Below are 14,434 nucleotides of genomic sequence, written 5' to 3'. Positions count from 1 at the left end.
ATGAAGGCCTCACTTTTGATGGGGGCCATCTTCGAGAAAAGAAAACGTTGGTCTGACGACTGATGTGGATGTTTCACGTACTCGTTTCACGACTGGCGAGGCGCTTCCGCCTTAAGCTGTCAAAGTAATGTAGTACATGGCCATTAACACAACGTGGCACGCTCCTGAATGATGGGTTTAATGCACAATGGGTCAAAAGTAATGCAATCATGTAAGTACATTCACATGGAAACATTTCATCTCGAATAAATAAAATTGAAAACATGTCTTTAATTTTGAAGTTGTGCAACGTCGCTGTTGGTTGTTTTGATTGATCACTTGGAATATTGGGATAGCTGAATGAGTAATTAAATTAAAAAACACTCGTCTCTGCTATTGTTACATAAATTGACTGAAAAAAAAATCGCTTGTGTTTTGAGCTGTTTCCTTAACAATAAAGTTATATAATCATGGTTCTATGCATATCTTTCGAGAATTCGTCTTCTTGGTGATACCTACTTAGGTTTAGGTGTTTCAAGTGCCATAGAGAAACCCTCATGGATGTACTGAACTCTTACAAAGTCGTTCGCCATTGCTTGGACGTAATGTAGAAAACCCTATGCACCTCGACAGAAAGGACTATATTTTACAATTGGATTGTCGTCTAAAAAACATTTTAAAATATTCTTAAGTCGATTATAACTTCAGTGTGCTATCGGAAACGCACTCAAAACCCTTAAGTTTTTTAAGTCATTGTATGTGATCTACATTGAATGGCACTATTCGGTTAATTTTTGCATTGGTGAACAATTATTCAACTGATATCTGCTTAATAGTACTTGTAGTAACTGTTTTTTTTTTTACTTTTGTTTTTGAGTATTTACTACTTAAGAGTTCATAATTTAGCGAGACATTTTGGTTGTACATTTAAAAAAAAACTAGATACCAGCTGGACTACACAATGGAATGCTCAGAAAGCTTACAATACCGTTGATAGATGGCGAAAAACGCAATCTCGTGTTGACATACGCAACATTTCTTCGCACCACCAGTAAATAGTTGGCTTCACTTTATTTTGCTAAAACAATTTTCGTTCAAATAATTTCAAAATCCATGATCTTTTGTGAAGTCATCTTGTTTTCCTAAGTATTCAAATTAATCACGGCATGCTACTCATGCGTGGAGCAACATCTGATTTGAAAGTTATGGCCGAATCTGTCGATGCGGTGTCTCGGTCAACAGCTTCTGTAGTGCATACCGAACCAAATTTTCGAAAAACAAACAAAAACACGCCGACTAACAAGAATAATAATACACCAAGTGATAATTTCAAGTCTCAGTCGCCATCAGAAGACAAGGTTATCAAATATGTTGGACTCCCTTGTGAAACTGATCACATGTACCACACCAACTTTGCTGACGACTCCAGCAAGTATCAGGAACTTGCCAACGAAGTTGCACACCTGAAAGAATTGGTTCTTTTCCATTTGGATCTTATTCAACAACAATCTGAATGCAATGCAGCAAAAGACAAGCAACTTTCTGCTCTGCGACATGAAAATGAAATGGTAATTGAGGCTTTTGTTCATATTCACCCTTTACATACACTAACGGGAAAGTTCTCGTTTCCCATTTTGACAATCAAGAAAAAGTAATGTTTTCTGACAGGAATTCAAAAATAAATATTCTTTCTATTTTTAGTTGCGGCAAAAGTTGGAAAGAATGGAAAGAAGAGTGCAAATGCAAACTACAAAACAAAAGAATGACATACCTGTTGAGGAGAACCACGCATCTGGCAAAGTTACAGACTCCTCTCTACTTCAGGGTGGTAAAGTAATTGTAAGTAACAGTGTTGCCACACGAACACAGTCCAAAGTTTCAGGTAGCTCTGCATTTCCCATACCTGAACAGCAATCCCTCCCCATCTGTGACAACATTTCGGCAGTTGAAGAAATCCCCCGAAAACGTATCAAAACATTGTTGCCAGTGCGAACAAAATCCTGCCCAAGTCCACCTCCGGCCAAACGACGAAGAACGGCAAAATCATTAGAAAGGGAAGAAGATCAGAAACATGTAACGCATCCCGATGATAACATCCTAGATGATTTGATTAACCAAGCCGTCGAAGAAGGCGCCATCATCAACCTGACCGACACCAATGTTCCTAGTGATCATATTATTGAAGCAAAAGTTGTTTTGGAACCCTGTTCTTTACCTGCCTTATCGACCATTGGCGCAAATGAATCGGCTTCCACAGAAACTAATGTATTGGAGGCTCCTATCCATTCAGAACACAAGCGGATTCAGGAATGCCTGTCTCAAAAACCTCCTGTTCGTGAATCCGCCTATCTGAAAAAAGAAGCATTATTGACAACCGAAGAACCCTATTTAACCCATCTCGGGGAATGGTTTAACCAACCGGAAGTTTTAACTAATGAAGCTCAAGTGGAGGTAGTATACTATCCGAATCCCTAATGTCATCAGTTGAGTGTAATCAAATTCCTTGTTAATGATACAGGTTCCTCGTTGGGTTATCAAACCGCTTTCCGGACGGACATCGACCCATGGAATCGAAAACTTGGACGATGAAATCTTTTCCAAACGCCATCAGAAGCACGAAACGGATGAGAAAAGAAGAAAAAGGTACAAGCACCAATAAAAATAGAATAAATAGCATGCGTGTTACGAAAACATAATCGTGTAGATAGTAACCCCTCGCTTTATCCCATTGATTTCACACCACGCCAAGTGAGGGGTTTAACCACGCGAACCGTTACATTCCTTAATTTATTGTCTTTTAAAGTCTGGCAAACTTTTGGTCGCTTAAAGCTAAAACCAATAGAGCTTTTTTAATCTTTTATTACCTTTGATTTATAGATGGGATCTACAAAGGTTCCGCGAACAGCGTCGGTACGAGAAATTGCGTGCGCGTTACGAAGGCGAAGATCGGTCGCAGGACCGTGTCCGAACTCAAGCTCCCGTAGAAGTCTCTTCGTCCTCGTGCCTTGGCGCCAATTGTAGTACACTCTGGGCCGGACCGGAAGATGTCACCCACGTCCAGGTGGAACCATGGCTGCCGGTCTCCGTTTTCGGTGCCCCCTTACCAAACGTCGCTCCAGCGTGAGTTTGCCCAGACGGCGTTGATCCTTTCTAACCAATTAAATGACCGGTCCACCCTTCCCTAACCCGACGGGAAGAAAATGTGCGGGGGAAATCTGATGTAACCTTAAAAGGACAAAATTTTGTACACAGCTGAGAAAGCCGCCCGGTCAGTCTCGCATTTAAAAATGGGGGGGAAAAAAGAATGCTAGAAGTTGTTTCTTGCTGATAGGTGACATCACGCTAAGAATGCATTTGAATAATTGACTTGGGAACCTAGACCATAAAGCGCAACGACTCGTTTAGAAGAAAACGTCCACAACAAACTAAAAATTTTATTTATTTTTGTGTTTATTTTTAGAGAATTTCAATTACCATGGAGTAGCAGCCGGTCCGGCGATCTACAAGAACCCTTAACCAAAAGACGTCAACGACGTTCCTATAAAGCAGACTGAAAACAAAGAAGCAATGAATATTCATCTTCTAATTCCTCTCAAGCACCGATCGTTGAATTGTTGTTCCACTTATAAGATTACATACACACAACATGATCATCTACAATTTAAAAAAAAAAATAACGACAGGCTCAATCTCACACGTACATTTTGAAAACTCGTTAAAAGTGAAAGACTTTTCTTTGACAAAGTGTGTGAATCTACCGGTTCTGACAGAACTCACGTATTTTTGTATTCACATAAAACCCAACATTTTGCTTAAACTTTTGGGTTTTCTTTTTTTACATTTAAGACGCCTAACATTTTGGTTTTATTTTTTGTTGAAATTTCATTTTTCATTGTTTTCTTACTTTTAATATTTTTCCCTACACTTTGTTTTTAAATTGCCAAACTTCAATGAATTTTTCATTTTTGATAACAAGGAACAAATGACAAATTTTTTTGTGGAAACGATTTTGGTGTATTTCGTGTCCGTCCTCAATGCTCATCACAATAAGTTACACTTGATCTTGTTCTTTTCAAAATTGTCCCCGTTTCCTCCGGGATATTTCCTTTTTTCAGAAATCTTTTTAAATTTTTTTTTTTCATTTTTATTTTGAAAATTGGTATAGAGAAGGCACCTAGCATTAAGTCTTGTTTGCGTCACATTTCTTTTTCTCGTACTGGCAAGTGAGATGAGTTACGGGGATTGAATGCGGTGGCAAAATTAATTTTTACCTTGGCCTGGTTGACCATTCCGGGTGTTGGGTGTCCTTGTGTGTCGTCGCCACATCCAATGTGTAACTCACGTCAGCGGTCCAGACGGGAAAAAGAAAAGCGTGGACAGAGAGACACATAAAGAATTCCCAATCGAAAAGAAAGCGAATTATTAGCTGTAAAAGGGCAGAAAGAAATTGAGAGCGAAAAATGAGGCCAAATAGCAATTTTTTGTAAATCTTTTTCTTTTTCATAATTATCGCAAAAAAAAACAAAAAATAAGGGTGGTGGTGGTGGTGTAAGGCAACCCCTGGCATGGAATGTTGCATTTTTTTTTATATTAATAAAAAAAAATTAGAGAAAAAACAGTAGAAAATAAGACAGGATAGTAAATCATCCGGCGGAAGCGTTGAATTGCCGTTTGATGCTGTTCTTATTAAAGCTGTTTTTCTGTTGCAGTAGCTGCTGGAATTGTTCTTGTTTAAAAGCATTTCCTGTGGACGATGGAAGGTCCGGACTCGTCGTACTCTTGCTTGGAAATCCACATCTGTTGGAAGGTGGACAGGGAAGCCAAGATGGATCCACCGATCCATACGGAGTACTTGCGCTCGGGGGGAGCAATGATCTTGATCTTCATGGTGGATGGAGCCAAAGCAGTGATTTCTTTCTGCATACGGTCAGCAATGCCTGGGTACATGGTGGTGCCTCCAGACAAGACGGTGTTGGCGTACAGATCCTTACGAATGTCGACGTCGCACTTCATAATCGAGTTGTATGTGGTCTCGTGGATGCCGCAAGATTCCATACCCAAGAAGCTGGGCTGGAACAAGGCCTCGGGGCAGCGGAACCGCTCATTGCCGATGGTGATGACCTGACCGTCGGGAAGCTCGTACGACTTCTCCAGAGAGGTGGAGGAGGCGGCAGTGGCCATCTCCTGTTCGAAATCCAGAGCGACGTAGCAGAGTTTCTCCTTGATGTCACGAACGATTTCACGCTCAGCCGTGGTGGTGAACGAGTAACCGCGCTCAGTCAGGATCTTCATCAAGTAATCAGTCAGATCACGGCCAGCGAGATCCAGACGCAGGATAGCGTGAGGAAGGGCGTAACCTTCGTAAATGGGGACGGTGTGGGAGACACCATCGCCGGAATCCAGCACGATACCGGTGGTACGACCGGAAGCGTACAGGGAGAGCACGGCTTGAATGGCAACGTACATGGCGGGTGTGTTGAACGTCTCGAACATGATCTGTTTATTGTTTCAAAATAAAAAAAGGTAAAAAGAAAACGTTAAATTGTAGGGGAAGATGGAATTTAACACCGAAGAATGAAACGTACCTGGGTCATCTTCTCACGGTTAGCCTTGGGGTTGAGGGGGGCTTCAGTAAGGAGGACGGGGTGTTCCTCGGGGGCGACACGCAACTCGTTGTAGAAGGTGTGGTGCCAGATCTTTTCCATGTCATCCCAGTTGGTGACGATGCCGTGCTCGATCGGGTATTTAACGGTCAAGATACCACGTTTGGATTGAGCTTCATCACCGACGTACGAATCCTTCTGACCCATACCGACCATGATGCCCTATTATGGAATTGCATTAGCTCACCGAACCAAAAGGACACAATTTAAATTAAGTATATTACCTGGTAACGGGGGCGACCGACAATGGATGGGAAGACGGCGCGAGGGGCGTCATCTCCGGCGAATCCAGCCTTGCACATACCGGATCCGTTGTCAACAACCAAAGCTGCTACTTCATCGTCGCACATTTTGTTTTTGGGTAGATTTCTTGAAGACGGACAAAAAGGTAAAAGTAAAAAGGATTCGACGAGGGGGATCCCTATAAGAATGTGAAAAAAAAAAAAAGAATGGTTAGATATAGGGAAACGCAAGACAAAAGAAGTTGAAAATGACGAGCACTCGGTTAACGCCCCTCGTGCAACCACTTGTTGGCTCGATTCACACCCAATTTTTCTGAAACAATTTTCCCTCTACAAGTCACTTGTGAAGACACACTTCGACGATCCCATTGAATGACAAAAAAAAATTTCAAAAAAAATTTCAAAGAAATCGAAAAGTGAACTGAACGCGTCTGACAATTGCGTAGAGAAAATTTTCGCTAGAATGTGAACAAGTTTTAAAAGGAAAAAGAATCGAGTTGTTCTCGAGAGAGAAGAGAGGACCCACCTTGGTATCGAACTATTCCTTGCCGGGGTGCCGGTGCTAATGCGCTCCTTCACCACCGACTGCCGGCTTTATATAGGGGGCGCTACTATCAAAGTCCACAGCAGAGCCAGACAGAGACCAGCCCCACTAGCGTGTGGGGGCTAAAGCTATGGCAGTCACACAGAGCCACTAGAGTTTGCCCATATTGGGAGAGACTTTTACACGCCATACAGATATGGTCCTGAATCAGCCCCCCTGACCAAGTGTGACGTCACAATGAGACAACAACGGACACTTCTTCGTATTTATTGATAATCGCAATAAAATCCTTCCGTGGGTTTGAGCAATCATCTCGACTCTTCTTTTTTTTCTTCATTTCAATTATATGATTATTCTGCCTTAAACTGCTTATCATCTGCGAAATAACCTAAATAAGGACATGACGAGTAGCCAAATTGAGAAACTCCACTACACGAATTGGTCGGTGTTTCGTATATTTTATTCTCATTTGACCTGAATGAATTTAATCGCCATTTTGAAAATTGAGGTGGCCCGCCGGGATGATGAGCAAAAAGCAGACGAGTCGTTTTCGTTATAGGAGAAAGAAAAAAAATACACACGCAACAGGTTGTTGTCGCCGATCGTGCTCGGTGTTTCACCTGAGAGCGGCCATTTTGATTTTGTTAGGGGAGAGGGGGGAGACTGAGGAAAAAAATATAATGTACACGAACGGGAAAAAAGCTTTGAGGTTTTTCAACGGTTTTTTTCGTTTTAGATCCCTTTAGATTTATTTGACTGACTTGGCTACCTGTGTATAAAACTTTTTAAATATCCTTAAAATTAACTTTAATTATCAAAAAGATGGCTCGTGTTATACATCTTTTTGGCGCGATCAAAGAGAAAGTTCACCTGGAGAATTGATTACAACAAAAGGTTTTGGGGAAGAGAGGGGGGGGGGTTAAGACATTGGAGGGAAAATGGCTGAACTTTTTTCGAGCTCGGGACTCTTCCCCTTGTTTCATCTTATTCCTCCCTTTTCCCCCGTCATCATCATTTCCTTTTTTTTCCCCCTCCACTCGAACTGTTTTTTTCTTTTTTATTTTATCATATTCTATTCGGCATTCCGATGGTGGGCCTTTTTTTTTTCTTCTTTTTGCTCTCCCGTCTGTTAAGTTCTCAGTCAGCCAATCAGCGAGTACATGACCATAAAAGGCAATCCTCAACCGGCATCCCCCTTCCCAAAAGCCAAGAAAAGCCGGTTCAATCCGTCAGGTGGCGTTTCTTCTCACACTGACTGGAGTGCCCACTGCTGTGCTTTTTTTCTCTAAAAATGGTCTTTTTTCTTTCCTATTTTAGTGGTAATATTTTTATTTACAACTACAAAGCAAGATGGCTGGTCATTCAACCGAATATTGGTCACATGATATATATTTTTGAAACTTGTACGAATTCTCGTTGATGGACGATTATTGCTACTGTTTTGAAATATTTGATCATTAGAGTCGTTACAACTGGTTACGTTTCGATGGCCTCAGCTTGGTTTTTTATTTTTCATACCTCAAAGCAGAAATGAATTGTGTGTGTTTTTGTTCGACTCAAATGTCCATTTTTTTTTTCTTTTTTGTTCTTTGATTGTAACAACAGTTTGTTGAAACCCCCAACGGCGGACACACAGACTATATTCACGTCGTCTGGAAAGACTTTTTTCTCCCTTCTCGATCTTCTTCTTTTCGTCCTTAATTATTCTTCGGAACCAATTTCTCTCATTATTCTTTCGGCAGAGAAGCTAATCGTGTGGGACAGGTGGATTTTACGTAATGACAAGTTCCCATCACTTGGTCGCATTAGTTACAGACAGAACGGGTTCGTACCATGTTAATTTGATTAGCTATGTGTGTGTGTGTGTCACATGCATAAAAAAATTATCTTGGATCACGCTCTGTTAAAGAAGAATTTTAGAACGATAGACAACTGTCCCGTTTTGCCAGGGACATGATTCGTTTCTTCCTTCCTGTTCGACTAATGTACATCATCAACTTTTTTTCCCCTCTTAAAGAAGCAACTAAAATGTGACTGACCGACCACATGGATGTTGGCTCACCCGTCAAAATGGCCGGGATGTTCATTGTTGTGTTCCGGCCAATGTGTTAAAAAAAAAAAAAAAAAAAATCTCCGTTCGACTTTACTATGTGGCAGCCAGAAGCGATGAAAGAGAGCAACAACCGAATCTTTTTTTGGCGAAAAACGAATTAAAACGGTCGTGGCCGGCTCTTTTGTATGTCCTCCAGGAGTAAATTTTAAAGTTTTTGTTTCGTTATTTTTACGCTTCAAGAAATTTTCACTATTTAGACGCTTTCCAACAATTCCTTTTTTTTTTTCCCGAACCGACAACAACGGCCATTTTTTCTTTCGTATTTCGTGTACACGTCACACACTCGTGTGGTAATTTGACGAGGGGTAGTGTATGGCTTCAGGTCATCTTCATGTCCGGATATTTTTTCGTTTTTTTATTTTCTTGTAAACTGTCCAGCTGTCGAATAACTGTCGAAGACTAATAATGAATAATTTTTTATTTTTCCAGGACTTTGTAAAGGAAAAAAAAGGGCCATTTTCAGTACGCCATTTTGAAAATGAGTTGACGTACATATCAAGATCATAAAGTGAGCGTGAGACCAAAACCTTTTTCTTTTTATCAACTTAAGAAATAAATGAAATTGACCTTGGTCTTTGGGACTATGGGGATCTGGATGCACTCTGTAACACCATGTAAGGACATGTTTATTTTTCTTTTTTTCCCCACTCACACTTTGAACTAAAGAGATTTCGTCGTCTAACAGAACATGAAGCAAGGCCTTTTTCTTATCGAGTCTTTGACAGAAAAAAGAACGTTTATTGTTATGTTAATCTGGTAGAAAACAAAGTTCAAAACGGCCATTGGAAACATGAGAATCATTTTTCAAAGAGTTTGTATTTTAAAATCATTATTTTTAAAACTAGGGAAAAGCTGGAGAAAAAACGGTCCGACTTTGGTGGTTGAGAAGAAGAAGAAGAACGTGACTTAATATGGTCAACTTCGTGTGTCCGACGTAAGGAGACGAAAGAAAGCGCGGGCACCGGTTTCAGCTTTTTTGTGAACGTTTTCCTTCCAGCTCCTTCGTGAGATCCTAGATGGGCTGCCTTGAGATAGTTTTCGACACAAATCGTTAGAAGATCCAGGCATTTCATAATGACTAAGATATCAGCAGTAGACATGCACTGACGAAACAGATGAATAACTATTATTATCTTTTAAAATGTCCTTTCAACATTTCAGGCCCCCTTAAAGGCAAACAGTCGGAAATAAGAGATATCGATTTTGTTGGGTCTGGTAGTCATCGATGGTGATGTCTATAATCTGACATGAGTCATCAAGGACTAAAAGGCCGGCGAGTGACGTCACTTCCGTTTGAAGTCAAGTACACACATTACACAATGAATTGCGTGAAATTAATTGTTGTCTCTTATATTAGATATTTGCAGCGAAGAAACAAAATAAGCAGACGAATTGTCGAGGTGGCAAAATAAGAAATGTAGGTAACGAGGCGAGACGGTGTGGCGCTGCAGTCGTTTTTCACGCCGGCTCCCACGCCGCGTCGCCTGACCATATATGGTAACGTAGTTTTTTTGTTTTGTTTTCTCGTACTGGGTGCGTATGTATACATACGACATCAAAAAAATAATAAAAGAAGGCCACACCTCCTTTCAGGATGGCCCACATTTGACACACAAAGTCACGTGACCTTGAAATAGAGGATTTTTCGTGCTTGAGACTGGCAGCAGTTAATGTACTCAAACGTCAGTTTCCTAGTCTAGCTCCCGACCGCTGCCAATTACCGTGTTGAGGTTTTGCTCGAAACAATTTATGCTGATGGACCTGAATGATCCGTTCCAATCGACTTACAGGAACAACTAAGTACAGGTAGCTATTGTTAATAACGCGACAGATTGCTGACGCGACCTGAAAGACTAAAAAGAACAAACACCTGGCTGATCATCCCAATGGCCATGAGCGAGTTGTTATAACAGAACATTTGACTGTGTATCGGCCACTACACCATGTGATGCCCGCAACCTGGGCTCGTGAAGATTCACATCACAGATGGATGAGCCCGTGATCTTTTTTTTTTCTTTTTAAATGAGAACAAAAAGTAGGACGAGGCCAGTGCACACGCGGCCCGAAGAGGCTGCCAACAGGATAGGGCATTTTCTGCCTGGCAGCCTTTGCACACATACGAAAGACGATGGTTCACGAACGGGCATCTCTCGTTGGTCTTTTTTACCGTATAAAGTTCTACTTACCTTATATGGTCATCTCTCGTTTCTTCATCGGTTGAGAGTCCTTATACTATTATTCCACCACCCAACCACCTTCATGATCCCAAAGTTCGCCTGGCGAGTTGATCGAGTCGTGATCGAATGACACAGCAACGTTACCTGATACGGGATTCCGTGACGGCTGTCCTCGTTCCATAGCTAAAAGATATTTGAATCAGCAAAAAAAAAAAAGGGCGAATGCAAAAAAGAAGAAAATGTATTCATTCCATAAACGATTGAGTAGGAAAAAATATATATATATCAGTAAGAGATGACTGAATTTGGTGGTAACATACAGTCGAACGTTCATTGGTGGATGGAGCTGGAAGTTTCTAAAATAAACTAGAGGATATCCCTGGTCAAGGTGAATATTACCCTGTTGTTGTTTGTTTTTTTACCTTCTTTTAACTCTTTCTATTTGTTTATTGTATTTATTCGTCAAGAGAAGTTAGGTAGATCCTAAAAAGGGCGAGACGTCAAGTCATCATGATTTCTTCGTCTCTCTTTCCTAAAAGAAAACTCTTTTCTCTCTGTTTCGTTTGGTTGACCATAAAGGGCCACAAAAAAGAGAGAGAAAAAAAAACGAAGCTCTATGGAGACTTTTTGGAACGCCGGTGTCTACAATATGCAGCACCGTCGAAAACGAGCGAGAAAGTGGCTGACGCGAACGCGCGCGCGCGCGCCCGGTAGATTACCTTACAAGGATTCCTCCACTGCTTGCTCGTGGAAAAAAAGAAAACCAACTAGTCCTCTCTCTTTTTCTGCTATACATGCAACGTCAAGAGATACTTCTCCACGTGGAAGAACAACAACCAGATAGTCTTGGGAAGGAAAAAATCTATTCGACTTACAATCTGCTGTCAGACACACATATATTGGGGTGAAAGGGTCTTTTCGAGAAAAAAAAAGGAGCCCATTTTTCTCTCTTCTTGGTCTACAGAAAAAGAGTTCCTCCTCAAAACCCCTCCAAAAAAAGAGAAAGAAAAAAGAAACTTCCATACAGGGTAAAAATTGTGTCGCTTGACCAAAGTCGTCTGCTATTCGGATAGGGGTTAACAGATTCTTCAATATGATATTCGACTGTCTGAAAAAATAAATGTAGAAAGCTTGAACTTTTACCGTTGCTGTAATTATTATCCCTGAAAATAGTGTTCTCAATAAGCAGAACTTTTGGAATCATTGTTGACTTGTGCGAAAGAGAGATTTCACGTCAGGCGCGGCATTGTTCGGTCTTATTATGGATCTGTATTTTTTTTTTCGCACTGTACAGAAAAACCTTTCTCTCTTTGACCTCGCGTGCACCGACAACACCAAATCAGGCGCTATGCAAAAAGCCCTCGCCTCTCACCCGTACAGACAAAAAAAAATTAAAACTTTCTTCAGTTACGATCAACCGAGGGCATTTTAAAATGCAACAAACGTAGTAGTTCGTGATGTTTTTCATTTAGACGGAATGTGTCGTTCAGAGCGTGTGTATGTGTTTAACGATCTTCACGTTGCACAATATGTGTCAGGCTCATCATCATAAAAGCGGCGCCCTTTTTTCTGACTAGAAGTTTAATATTTCAGATGGTAGATGACGCTAGATTCCGTCGGCATAAATTTCGCGCCATCTATTATTCGAATGTCTAATGTGATCAGTCTATTTTCAATGGCGGCTGCGGGGGAATTTCAGCCCGTTAGGGATGACACAACAGGTTTTTTTAAATTATTAAATTAATTAGATGTACCTAGTGACTTACAAAAACTTTCTTTCATTCTTATCTTGCAGGTGATTTATTCTTACCCGCATCACGAAGGCCCGATGGTACTTGGAGGAAACCGAGAAGGGTGAAGGAAGGTTATGTCCCACAAGAAGAAGTCCCTGTGTACTGTATACCAACTGATTCAGTAAATGAATGCACCCTCTAATATCGTGTATATGTTTTCTAGCTATGAAAGTAAAGGAAAACAATGGGCTAAAACCCAACCTGCTTATCCTGTGGGTATGAGTCCTGCGCTGATTGCTGCACAGGCAGCACAGAATAAATCTGGGAAAAGTGAGCAATCTTTAATACCGGGACTACCTCCAGCAGCACAGCAGGCTTCAAAGAAAAAGAAAAAGAAAGCTAAACCAGAGACAGAAGTAAAAGAGGTAACAGGAAAACTTGCAGGATTTACCATCCAGGAACCAAACTTTGGTGTCCCAGCTCCTACTCGTGCACCTAAAGAGCCTAAACCTACTGTGGCTGAAAGCACCGCAGAACCACATAGTGCTGCCGATCCAGCCAAGAGGCTGAAAAACCTTAAGAAAAAGCTCAAGGAAATTGAAGCCCTTGAAGCTAAAATTAAAAGTGGTGAATTGAAAAATCCTGACAAAGACCAAACAGAGAAAATTAAGCGGAAAAAGGATGTTGTTAAAGAAATCAAGGAAACTGAAAAACTAATAAAGTGATGTTCAATATTGGATTCTCAGACACCTTTGTGCAAAGCCAATTGTTGATGATCATTTTATTCACAAGAAATACACAAACATAACTCAAGAATTGCTGGGACCAACTTTATATGCATACTCTAGTGCTGTTTCAGCTATTTTGAGATCCTTTTCAATGCTCCTAGCCCAGTTGTCTACATCACCAACCTCCTTCAATGCAGAGCTAAAGTTCTCAACAAGCTGCAGCCACTGTTGAGCTTGTTTGGAAAAATTTGCCGCATTGTTTTGCAACTGACGGGCTTCATGGTCCAATTTCTTCTCATTCAAGTAGGCCTGAGCAACACTGGAAATGATTGTCACTTGAGAAATGCACCAGTTTTGCTAGAGACAAAGATTATGTACCCGACGTTCAGATGATCGACCAATGCATCTGTCAGATTACCCGCAGCTGTCAGCGCTTCTTTCCTCAACTCCTCTTTAGAAAAACTTAAATTTACACATTTTTTAACTTGTTCAGATTATAAGTCATCTTTACCTCTCGTTTCTTTTTTCGCCGCTTGTTTTGCCTGGTGTTCTTTCAGTAAACTGGAGAGCATTTTTCTAAAAAATGACTTTTGTTTTGTGTACGTCTTCTTTCTAACAGGATCTTTAAGGCAACGTCATCTAGCGATGAAAAAGCGTATTATTATTATTTCAAAGTTTGGCGGGGAAGCCGCTACACAGGATGCTTATAGTTGAAAAGAATCTTTGGAAAGAAAAAACACGAAACAATGCTTTGATTGCTTTTACGCATCCACTCCTTTGCGGAAGTCAGCAATAGTCAGCTTGAATGCATACCTGTCCAATCCTAATAGCGGTAATTAGGCTATATACACGTACAACTACAAATCCTTTTGAAATAATCAAAAGTCTAATAATAGTCTTGTTTGTTCACCTTGACTACTTGACTCTAAACTTCTACAAAGGTTCTAGTAAAGAAAGAGATTAATTACATGTGAAACCTCTATTGCTGACAAATTTTCAAGGACTTTTACAATTGCTTCCTCTACTGCAAGGAAAGGGATTGCTGGCCTTTGGCTCACCAACTCCATACGACAGGTGTTAAATTTGGCAAGTACCATGGTCAGCTTATAATAGCCTATTTTTCTACTCGGAAAGTTTTATTAGTGAATTTTTTAATTTCGTGATTCTGAAACTGCAATTTGTTTAGCCCTGGGTAGATGTTGGCAGTCTTTATGTGCTTGCTAATTAGCCCATGAAAGGCCACGGTCTGCTGCCA

General features: G+C 40.7%; 4 protein-coding genes across 5 annotated transcripts; 2 read left to right on the top strand and 2 right to left on the bottom strand.

The window, feature by feature from the left end:
* The first annotated feature begins 973 nt into the window (after nucleotides 1-973).
* On the top strand, nucleotides 974-3,641 carry LOC116930345 (male-specific lethal 1 homolog). 2 transcript variants are annotated; one of them, XM_045179111.1, is made up of 6 exons: nucleotides 974-1,547; nucleotides 1,681-1,818; nucleotides 1,891-2,430; nucleotides 2,498-2,622; nucleotides 2,857-3,099; nucleotides 3,440-3,641. In XM_045179111.1, the coding sequence occupies exons 1-6, from the start codon at nucleotides 1,146-1,148 to the stop codon at nucleotides 3,531-3,533; spliced, it is 1,542 nt and encodes a 513-aa protein (XP_045035046.1). In that variant the 5' UTR covers nucleotides 974-1,145; the 3' UTR covers nucleotides 3,534-3,641. The 2 variants fall into 2 exon arrangements, with proteins under 2 accessions (XP_045035046.1, XP_032793644.2); XM_032937753.2 differs by having other exon boundaries at nucleotides 975-1,547; nucleotides 1,681-2,430.
* Nucleotides 3,642-4,105: 464 nt separating this feature from the next.
* LOC116930346 (actin, clone 403) lies at nucleotides 4,106-6,570 on the bottom strand. Its single transcript, XM_045179112.1, has 4 exons — nucleotides 6,411-6,570; nucleotides 5,867-6,063; nucleotides 5,565-5,804; nucleotides 4,106-5,475 (listed from the first exon to the last, which is right to left on the bottom strand). Exons 2-4 carry the CDS (start codon nucleotides 5,990-5,992, stop codon nucleotides 4,711-4,713), a joined length of 1,131 nt encoding a protein of 376 aa, XP_045035047.1. The 5' UTR covers nucleotides 5,993-6,063; nucleotides 6,411-6,570; the 3' UTR covers nucleotides 4,106-4,710.
* Nucleotides 6,571-12,220: 5,650 nt separating this feature from the next.
* On the top strand, nucleotides 12,221-13,267 carry LOC116930569 (partner of Y14 and mago). The gene is made up of 3 exons (XM_032937941.2): nucleotides 12,221-12,439; nucleotides 12,514-12,610; nucleotides 12,675-13,267. The coding sequence occupies exons 1-3, from the start codon at nucleotides 12,319-12,321 to the stop codon at nucleotides 13,174-13,176; spliced, it is 720 nt and encodes a 239-aa protein (XP_032793832.2). The 5' UTR covers nucleotides 12,221-12,318; the 3' UTR covers nucleotides 13,177-13,267.
* On the bottom strand, nucleotides 13,218-13,841 carry LOC116930570 (biogenesis of lysosome-related organelles complex 1 subunit 1). The gene is made up of 3 exons (XM_032937942.2): nucleotides 13,691-13,841; nucleotides 13,558-13,630; nucleotides 13,218-13,498 (listed from the first exon to the last, which is right to left on the bottom strand). The coding sequence occupies exons 1-3, from the start codon at nucleotides 13,749-13,751 to the stop codon at nucleotides 13,261-13,263; spliced, it is 372 nt and encodes a 123-aa protein (XP_032793833.1). The 5' UTR covers nucleotides 13,752-13,841; the 3' UTR covers nucleotides 13,218-13,260.
* Between the last annotated feature and the right edge of the window lie 593 nt (nucleotides 13,842-14,434).

This window comes from Daphnia magna, linkage group LG9 (genome assembly GCF_020631705.1).
Source record: "Daphnia magna isolate NIES linkage group LG9, ASM2063170v1.1, whole genome shotgun sequence".
Lineage (NCBI taxonomy): Eukaryota > Metazoa > Arthropoda > Branchiopoda > Diplostraca > Daphniidae > Daphnia > Daphnia magna.
This window is presented reverse-complemented; position numbering and strand designations above follow the sequence as displayed.